Raw genomic sequence first — 11,423 nt, 5'->3', positions numbered from 1 at the left:
TATGTTTCGTCTCCGTGGGAAACAATCAAATCGAATAGACAGAATCAGCTGATCGGTGCGGCCTGTACATAGGATAAATACTGTCACTCGGCTGATTGAGTGTGCTTCTTTGGCTTTGAGGCGGGATTATTACGACCGGCACCCAAGTGGTTTTAATTTGTTTGCGTACTCTGTCTAAAGGAACAAGGGGAAACACATTTGATTTCAGACAACCGTCAATCTTCAGCATGTTTGGTAGTCAGACGACCGCATTTTAAAAGTTCTTTTGTTTATTGCGATGATTTTGAAAATGAAAAGTAAAAGCTTAAACTTCCATGTGATTTGATTAGCTGTGAGAGATCAGAAATATTACAGAAAAACTGAAACCCTGTATTTGACAATGCTCTGAGAGAGCAAAGCGTTGAAATCGCTGACATAATGACGTCAACAATGCTTTCACTGAAAGTAGTCCGTAGTTAAATTGTCCACAAAAAAGTCAATAGTTTAATAAACAGGTTTATTCATTATCAAATAAATCCCATTATCAGAGGTACCAATCACACACTTATCTAGTTCACATTGTTTAAATAAAGAATCAAAAGTAAAACTCATATATTCTCTCCACCATTATAACTTGCTTATACAAATGTACAAAAAGACAAATATACTAATTTCTACCACAATAGATGGTTGCTAATCATCTCCCAAGGCATGACATCATCATTACAACTGTTGAATAACGAACAGTTTATACCACACGTGAAAACTTGAGTCGGTTTTTTAATCGCATGGTTTAATGGGTTTTGATTGGCTAAAAGTTGAAGGCAGCTTCACGGAGCAGAGGAAATGATGACACACCAAAAGTAGGTCGTAACTGTTTTTGCGATAATTCATTTTTATTTAGTTTCTATCAAGTCATAAATTTGAAAAATAATGAACTTGCTGATCATGTGAAGTGATTATTAATAAATTGTAATATATACACACATTTCCGAAAATGTTAGTTTTGCGTAGTAACTACCGGTTTTTCACTTAAGGTCATATCCCTACATCACACCTGACATTGTGAAAAATCACACGTTAACACAAAACAGGTTGATTGATCCTGAGAATAGCTTTTCTATTGTGATAGAAACAGGTCACGCAAACTCATGGTTGTTTTATATGGTATTTCTTTTTTTCATTTCAAAATATTTTATTTTCAAGTAATACATGTATGTACAATTACAACATACCAGATGTATATAAATAAATGGATTAGACATGCTAAGACTATACTGGTACTTTCCAAAACTGGTATTTCTTTCACTCTCGTTGAAGCTGATTTTAATGTAACTTTTGAAAATAACTAACAAGAGGGAAATATAAGATACAACAATCACTCGTTGTTTGACCCGTATGTATCATATCTTTAGCGATGTTACATTTCGCGAACTGTCCTGCAGGTAGGGCGTAAGAATTGTACCTGCTGCCCCCATTGCATGATCGTAAGAGGCGACTGAATTTTGGATCTTATCTTTTCTCTTCTTTCTTACAAACTTTCTTCTTTCTTACAAACTTTCTTCTTCCTAATGTCTCCCCTGACAATGCCTCACTTTTGACCTTTAGTTGAGCGTTCGCCGCTGTGAGGAAGGTTTTAGGTTCTGTCCCCTAGCCGAGACATACCAGAGTCTTTAAAAATGGTAGTTGCTACTCCTGCTTAGCGCTCAGCATATTTGGAGTGGGACGACTGGTTCGCCCGTTGTCAGTATAATGTGACCGGGTGGGGTGTGCTGCTGGGTGTCTTCGGCAGTATGCTCCTGTGAGGTAGCACTATAAATCGGCAAAAGTTCCGGCCTATCACAAGGAGACTTAACACGAACATACCGCAGCCTCCCAAAGCGCACATACGCACTCACCACACGCATGCATGTCGCACGCACGGGAGGCCGTCCTTAAATGACCTTAGCTGTTAATAGGATGTTAAACAAAATAAACCAATCCAAACCAAGACTGTGCAAATGGCTTCGTCACCAAGAGGTTACCATCCCTCGGCTTGGGGCCACCTCAAATAGATAGACTGATATGTGGCAAGATCTGTCAATAAGTTATATACAGACTCTGGGCAGTCGTCATTTTGAATAGCTGTTATTAAGGCGAAAATATTCACTATAATTTGTTATACCTGGTGGCAATCTGTAACCTCTCTTTATGGTAACTTACAAAAAAAATACTTTCTTCAAAATATGGTCGATAAAGCCATAACGAAGTGATCTGAAATGTCACCGTGAGGAAAATCCTGAAGCAAGCACATGGCAATATAAAATAATAATAAATAATAAAAAGAAGAAAAAAAACCCCAAAAAACAGCAGCAGCAAAGACAATAACTCGCAGTCTGATAACACGACACAAAGGGCCAGATATATCTGTACTCTGGTAATAGATCTACTTCTGGTTAATTCTGACCTAAAAATCATCCTTAACGTGATAACAAGTACACGTATGTTTAAACGTTTCAAATGCTTTTACCGTCCAGCGTTTGTGTAATGGATTGCGAAAGTACGTTCTACCATAAGGATACTTTGTTGGATTTAATTGCAAAATTTAACAATAAAAATCATATATTAGGCCAATAGATTTATGACACTAATTATCGAATGTTGACAACTATTCTGGTCTAACATTAAGATCGATGATTTATAACACTGATGACAGAAGTTTTAAAATCAATCCTTGTCCAACATTGAGTTATTTGATTCATAACACATATGACAGAATCTAAACATCCATCCTTGTCTAACATAAGAATCTATGATTTATAACACTGATAACAGAATTTTAACATCCATTCTGGTCTAAAATAAAAATCTATGATTTATAACACTAATGACAGAATTTTAACATCCATTCTGGTCTAAAATAAGAATCTATGATTTATAACACTGATGACAGAATTTTAACATCCATCCTTGTCTAAAATAAGAATCTATGATTTATAACACTGATAACAGAATTTTAACATCCATCCTGGTCTAAAATAAGAATCTATGATTTATAACACTGATAACAGAATTTTAACATCAATCCTTGTCTAAAATAAGAATCTATGATTTATAACACTGATGACAGAAGTTTTAACATCCATCCTGGTCTAAAATAAGAATCTATGATTTATAACACTGATAACAGAATTTTAACATCCATCCTTGTCTAAAATAAGAATCTATGATTTATAACACTGATGACAGAAGTTTTAAAATCAATCCTTGTCCAACATTGAGTTATTTGATTCATAACACATATGACAGAATTTTAACATCCGTCCTTGTCTAACATAAGAATCTATGATTTATAACACTGATGACAGAATTTTAACATCCATCCTTGTCTAAAATAAGAATCTATGATTTATAACACTGATGACAGAATTTTAACACCATTCTGGTCTAGAATAAAAATCTATGATTTATAACACTGATAACAGAATTTTAACACCATTCTGGTCTAATATTAAGAGCTTTGTCTCCTCGATGTTAGGACAGAGACAGGACACGTATATAGGAATATAACTGATCTCGTGGTGATATCGGTTTTAGATGGCGAGGCCACACTACGGCAGTGTTCAATGATGACGCGGTTATATATTCTAGTCAATTGACACTGAACTAAGAGTATTGCAAGTATATATCAACAAACACCTTTGTCGCTATTTACAAACAAAAATCACAACCAAAGTCCGAAAGGTTAGATGTACATTCAGTATACGGTCGTCTGATATCAGCAATGTCTATAACACAGTTACTTAACAAGCCATGTATATCTGTTGATGGTTTATTATTATGTATTGAACTTTTTCACTTTACATTGTGGGTAGCATTGCCTACAGGTAATCCATTCAATTCACCAAGTAAATACATTTACGACCTCCCGTCCAGTCACATAATGAGAAAACAAGTATGATAATTGAACATGTTCTTTGAATAATCATGTCATCTGTTTATATTCAAAACAGATTGGGTACCTCTTAACAACCTTTAATAATGTTAATTCTACCATGTTTGCTATGTAACGCCAGTTTTGATTGGTTAAAAACCATGTATTATTTTCCAATAACCCACGCTCGTGCCAATAATACACGCTCGTGAGTCACGGCTGTTACAATTTTAAATATCTAATATTCACCTGTTTCATAAAAGGTTACTATAGCCGAGTGGGCTAATGGGTTAGTCTTTCAATATATTTTTATCACGACGCGAGTTCGAATCCTACGGAGGCCCCCACTTTTTTTTCTTTCTTTTTTTATCCTTCTTTTTTAATTTTCAAAATCAATGCCATATGATAGATGCTCTTGATCGTAGTACTGTATTGCCTGTATATTTCATCAACAAATAATAATGCAATACTCAAGAAATAAATTACAAGGTTTCTTTGATGTTTTTCTATTAGAAAGAGGTCGATCTCAGAACTGCGGCCTTCGTTTTTAATTTAATTGCAAAATATCCTCGTCCTCGTTGTATATCCTGCAATAATACACGAATCATCGTTAATTATTTCTTAAATATATCGGCAACAGAGACCCGTTCCTTGTTACCATACCATGGACATGACTTGATACTTATATATCACTGCGTTCTTGTCCTGTTTCAGTACGCAATAGGCCGCTCCGACAACAAACCATCCAAACGCAGAACGCATTCCACGTTTTGATAACTGTTATAGACATGCGACCAAGAAATGTCTGACATGTAATTTTGAGGTGCAAATGTCAGCGCGATCTGGTCCAATATTCCATGATAACTTGAAGTGGCTTTTAATCTACATCCAGGATGAATGAGCAGTCTCCATGGTGACAGACCAACGCCCCATGGGTTCAACATATGATTGTCCGTTCATTTATATCATACCAATCAATGGTAAGTGAAGGGATGGGCATGTGTAGGCGTTATAAAGCATTTATCACACGTGTCTTTATAGACATTATATACATATGGATATGAAACACATAACCAGTAACATTATTTAAAAACCTCTAAGGTTAAATATGGATATTTAATACTGACAGGGGAAAAATAGAAACATATTAAAATTATTCTTTATCAGAAAACAAAGTAAAGGTATTATGAAGCACATTGATATTTAATACCGATTTTGGTTTCGTAATTCCAACCGCAATTCATGGAACAGCGTACCATCATCTAGATACTTGCTTCTAACGATGGTTTTAGGATATATGATCATGTAGATACAAGTGTAGAGACATACATCAGTTTGTTCTGTTAAAATCGTTCAATGGGAGTTTCAATACTAAAGCAATTAATGCCTTATATTGAATATTTAAGCAAATAACGCCATTACATACAAAAGGCTGTCTACATGAAGACACCATTAAAACAACACGTGGGACGACCGGATATAAATAATGACCACGTGATGACCTTACTGACCCGCCAGTGGAAACAGTAAAGGTTGATGTAAAACAATAATAGATAGGGAAATCGCTGCTATATAGAAAACCTTCTAGATAAAGAACAATCTTGATTTTCCAAGATAGGAATGCTTCAATTACCATTATTTCTATACATATTTATTGTCAAAATGTCGATTTGTTATCGTTTTGGAATTGTAAGGAATCAGTGGTATATACAAAAAGACACGGATAAAATGTTTAGCTTTAGAGGAGAGGCTTTAACTGATTTTGTTTCAAGTTAGAAGATAATATTATTACAATCCCTAAAATCTGATCATTTTATATCATTAAAGGAACCGATCAGTAAATGTATATTTTAGTAACTCTTTTACTAAAGTTACTTTGAGCATTTCTTTGTACATTTTGCTAAATGATAGTGATGTTATAGGACAGTGCCATATTTGGTATCGGAAAGTTTAAAAAGAAACGTATAGGGGAGGGGGTACATGTTCATCACCATGTGTGTATATCGTAATCGCTGCCAGGTCGGTATTAGGTAAAATAATGATTACAGCGATGGAACTGTAGTGAAACAAATATAAATGAGACCGCTGATGCATTTGAACTCAGTCGATTAAAGGGTTTTTTCTTTAAACGAATCATAATTAGATAGGTATGGATACAAACTAAAATATATACAACAGGTACTTGGGCCTGGTTTATGGTTGATGCGCCAATGTAAACGGTAATAGATACTGATGTACTGATAAAGAAACTCCGTTCGTAAGTGATATCAGATATGAACTTTGGACATGGTAGAAAATGGAATCAGGAACTATTATCCTTTTAAGGAAGTTTAGAGCTGTGAATCCATTGGCCTTTTGTTTGTGTAGATTGGCTCCAAACGTTCGAATGATGGGGTAGGATAACACTGCAGGAAAATCGTTGAGAAGGTCATAGGATTGTTTTTTTGAGCAAAGCACTTTTCCGAAAATATTACAATTTATCACAAATCATAACAAATTATTAAGTACATTCTTTTTAAATTGATAGAAATCTGTATATATTTTCAAGAAAAGAACAAAACAACTGCGAACTCCTTCTTGTGTGTTATCATTTCCGGAACATCGTGATGCGGCCTTCAAGTGTAAGCCAAACAAATTACATTGAACCACGTGATTGGAAAATAGTCCCGGTCAAAGGTCATCGTGTCAACTAATCAAAACGCATTTAGAGTTTATTCCACGTGTGGTATAAACTGAAAGCTATTCATCAGTTGTGATGCTTTTGTCATGCCTTCGAAGTAGAATAACACCCACCTATTGTAGAAGAATACATTTTCTTCACACTCTGCTGTCTTATGTAGGTTGTTATTACACGATTTATACTAAAATAAGTTATTGATTGTACGCTTCTGATGCCATAACGGGCCGGTGGTGAATGACAATTACAATTTTGTAAATCACACTTTCTGTAGTTCGTTTATATGGTGACATTAAGTAAGTCTGTTCATGCCTGAGAGAGTGTTGAATACGTCGTGCCATAAATATCCAGAAGGTAAGATATTGTTGGTTTTATAACGATTATAATAACCTAAATAGATCATAATGACACATCTTGTCCGGTTTCCGGAATTTCGTCTCGGGCTTCCTCGTTTGATTAATGTCATACTTCCGGTTTATCTTTCCCGATTTTGTGTCCATCTTGACAATCGACAAAATCGATAATATTATGTTTTCCCTTGACACGCCTTAGTTATTGGACTGCCATCACAAAATCTTTGTTACCCAACAGCTGTCATAAATGTACGTCGAAGGGGTCGAAATCATTAATGCCAATTTTTGTCTTCTGTTTTTACTCTAAATTGTCGAAGGGTTTGGCGTCTTTGTCATTGTAAGTCTTTCAATATTACAGCATTGCAGAAGATTGTATTCCGGCTGCTGATTTTAATGACACTGATGGGTAGGTCATGATTATATAAACATTGTTATACATCAATGCTAAGTGGCCTTTGATGAAATTAACGGTCATGGCACGTGTTCGTCATTTGTTTTGGTCTACAAGGCATTCAGAGAACAAAATATTTCTGTGCAAATACTTACACCAGTGGCCCAGACACCAGCTTTCAACTCTTGTTTACGAAAACCCTTACACTAAAGTAAGATTCGCGTGGAATCTCCAGTTTCTGATGATTGGCAATGATTTCATTAATAGGTTAGTAAATATCTTGACTTGAGTGCTTGATAGAGCTGCAGACTGATTTTTTTTTCAAATTTGTGACCATGTATATCGTGGAGTCTATAGCGTTTTGTCTGGAGCATTGGTTACCCTGGTGATAAGACGTACATAAAAGTGTGGTAATAACTCGGTATTATATTCACACAGAGACACACAACTCTAGACGTTAAGCTTTAACCAAGACAAGACAATAACAAAACCATCACACACTAAATTTGTCGGTCATTAAAACTACCTAAGTAGCTCACAGTTACAGATACAGGATTTACATGACGCGCTAAGATTATCGATTTTCCCTTCATGTTTCAAGATTTTTTTTTCTCCGTATGTCTTTCCAGAAATATGTTTAATTTTAATGATGCTTTTATCGTGTGAGTCATTTGTATAGGCTTTTCTTTATCTTCAGCTCTGGAAATAGGAGTTCGCTTGATTTGGGGTGTTTTATTTTTTTAAAGATGCTACAACTCCGACAGAGTGTAGTAAAATGTTATTATTTTGACAATAAATGAAATTTAGTCCATATATTTATGTCTATTTAATACCTAGAAATAATTTTTAAAAAACCTCTATTTTATAGCGTCAAAAATTGTCGTTGAAGTTACGAACCCCTGAATATCCCTGCCTATGAAAGAAACCAACATTATGATCTCCTTTGCAGACATGTAACCTTGATGGCAGTGCATTCTGGGAGAGATTTACATACAGAGGAAAACAAATATGGTGGACATTAGCTAGGGAAATACTGCCTAGTGCCCATCATAACTACAAATTTAAATACAAAAAGATCCTCTGCATGCTGCCAACCACGAACTGAAAAGCTTTCTTAGCTCCCCATTTCACTGGATTGATACAAATGTTATCAATAAGTTTAAGTTGGTGAAAGATACAAAGTAAATCTGCAATCAATATATATCATGAAAGATATTCTGTTTTCGGCGCATGTGCAATCAGTATTTCATTCAATATGGTGACGGAGCGCAAAAGAATTTTTTCGGGACGCAATTAATTTATGAGTCTTTTCGTGTTTTTGATTGATAAAAAATACTATTTGTCGGAGGTGTAGCACCTTTAAATGCCTTTCGGGAAATTCTACAAAATTCTTCTCTCACAAAGTGATTCACAGTTTGAATTAGCCACTCTAATCAAAGTAAAATAGCTCTATAACTTACTTTGGATAGTTCTTACTATAAACGTTCCTAAGTTATTTCAAACTATAAATATGCTTGAGATATTTCATACTATAAACACACCCTAGATATTCCATATTATAATCGTACCTTAGGCCGACATCTTCATATTAGGTGGACTATGAATAGGATGTTATCGTACAATTGTTCTAGACAAGAAAGGCTACACTGAGACGTTCACTTTTATTTTTATTTCAAATATGTATTTACTGATTCGATGGATAATTTGGTTTTCCAATATGTCTAACTACTATGATTTATATACTAATCACGAGTTTAGTGTATGTCGATATGAACAGATCTGTTTCGAGTACCGGGATATCTGTGGTAGATATCATATAATGAGGAGTAAAATAACAAGAAAGAGTTATAACTTAAACTGTATGGCCATGTTTATGATCTAATTGGGGGATATATTATATTCCCCAGTGGGATATTGATGTCGCCGTCTCTTATTTATTTCCACCGCTATCCATTTTTAGTAATTCTGTTCCGCTAGATGATATATTGGAGAACAAAGGCATACATATCGTATTAAATGAATAGCATAATTGTATTTACATTTCACTTCCAGGAGAAATATGGTAGTAATTGCTTAAGTATACAATTCCTGTTGAATAACAAAATTTCGATTCATTCAATGAACAAAAACAATGAAGTCAATAGATATTTGATTTAGTATAAAATACTCCTTAAATGTATAGACTTGCCATTTCTCTCATATCTCGCTGTGTTGGATAGATATTGCCTATGTAAGAGAGCTATGTATGACACATATATCTGACATATCTCGCCATGTTTCATAGAGATTGTCTGTGTAAGATAACTATGTAAGACAAATCTATCTTAAACAACATTTCACGTACGCGAAGTAATCTGAGTTTAAGAAGGAATCTTACAACTTTGTTTATTTATGTTTATGGTGCAGGGTCGATTGTAATATATTGTATTGTCTCCGTTATTGTATAGTCGTAGTTGTATTGTCTCCGTTATTGTATAGTCGTAGTTGTATTGTCCCCGTAATTGTTTATAGTCGTAGTTGTATTGTCTCTGTAATTGTTTATAGTCGTAGTTGTATTGTCTCCGTAATTATTTAGTCCTAGTTGTATTGTCTCCGTAATTGTTTATAGTCGTAGTTGTATTGTCTCCGTAATTGTTTATAGTCGTAGTTGTGTTATCTCCGTAATTGTTTATAGTCGTAGTTGTGTTGTCACCGTAATTGTTTATAGTCGTAGTTGTATTGTCTCCGTAATTATTTAGTCCTAGTTGTATTGTCTCCGTAATTGTTTATAGTCGTAGTTGTGTCGTCTCCGTAATTGTTTATAGCCGTAGTTGTATTGTCTCTGTAATTGTTTATAGTCGTAGTTGTATTGTCTCCGTAATTGTTTATAGTCGTAGTTGTGTCGTCTCCGTAATTGTTTATAGCCGTAGTTGTGTCGTCTCCGTAATTGTTTATAGCCGTAGTTGTATTGTCTCTGTAATTGTTTATAGCCGTAGTTGTGTTGTATCCGTAATTGTTTATAGTCGTAGTTGTATCGTCTCCGTAATTGTTTATAGTCGTAGTTGTGTTGTCTCTGTAATTGTTTAGTCGTAGTAGTATTGTCTCCGTAATTGTTTATAGTCGTAGTTGTGTTGTCTCCGTAATTGTTTATAGTCGTAGTTGTGTCGTCTCCGTAATTGTTTATAGTCGTAGTTGTGTTGTCTCCGTAATTGTTTATAGTCGTAGTAGTATTGTCTCCGTAATTGTTTATAGTCGTAGTTGTGTTGTCTCCGTAATTGTTTATAGTCGTAGTTGTGTTGCCTCCGTAATTGTTTATAGTCGTAGTTGTGTCGTCTCCGTAATTGTTTAGTCGTAGTTGTGTTGTCTCCGTAATTGTTTAGTCGTAGTTGTGTCGTCTCCGTAATTGTTTATAGTCGTAGTTGTGTTATCTCCGTAATTGTTTATAGTCGTAGTTGTATTGTCTCCGTAATTGTTTATAGTCGTAGTTGTATTGTCTCCGTAATTGTTTATAGTCGCAGTTGGATGTCTCCGTAATTGTTTATAGTCGTAGTTGTATTGTCTCCGTAATTATTTAGTCCTAGTTGTGTTGTCTCTGTAATTGTTTATAGTCGTAGTTGTATTGTCTCCGTAATTGTTTATAGTCGTAGTTGTATTGTCTCCGTAATAGTTTATAGTCGTAGTTGTGTTGTCTCCGTAATTGTTTAGTCGTAGTTGTGTTGTCTCCGTAATTGTTTATAGTCGTAGTTGTATTGTCTCTGTAATTGTTTAGTCGTAGTTGCATTGTCTCCGTAATTGTTTAGTTGTAGTTGCATTGTCTCCGTAATTGTTTAGTCGTAGTTGTATTGTCTCCGTAATTGTTTATAGTCGTAGTTGTATCGTCTCCGTAATTGTTTAGTCGTAGTTGTGACGTCTCTGTAATTGTTTATAGTCGTAGTTGTATTGTCTCCGTAATTGTTTAGTCGTAGTTGTGTCGTCTCCGTAATTGTTTATAGTCGTAGTTTTATTGTCTCCGTAATTGTTAAGTCGTAGATATGTTGTCTCGTAATTATTTAGTCGTAGTGATTGATTCCCTATTATTCTGTACATCGTCTTAGCATATGTTTTAGTTATTGTGTCGTGTGGTCAGTGGTC

General features: G+C 34.8%; 1 protein-coding gene across 1 annotated transcript; it reads right to left on the bottom strand.

The window, feature by feature from the left end:
• Positions 1–10,053: 10,053 nt before the first annotated feature.
• Positions 10,054–10,656, bottom strand: LOC117320818 (TBC1 domain family member 5 homolog A-like; the record flags this gene model as incomplete). Its single annotated transcript, XM_033875302.1, has 1 exon — positions 10,054–10,656. A coding segment is annotated over one exon (603 nt), but the record flags the coding sequence as incomplete, so codon positions are not given.
• Positions 10,657–11,423: the final 767 nt, after the last annotated feature.

This window comes from Pecten maximus, unplaced genomic scaffold (assembly GCF_902652985.1).
Source record: "Pecten maximus unplaced genomic scaffold, xPecMax1.1, whole genome shotgun sequence".
In the NCBI taxonomy this organism is placed as follows: Eukaryota; Metazoa; Mollusca; class Bivalvia; order Pectinida; family Pectinidae; genus Pecten; species Pecten maximus.
This window is presented reverse-complemented; position numbering and strand designations above follow the sequence as displayed.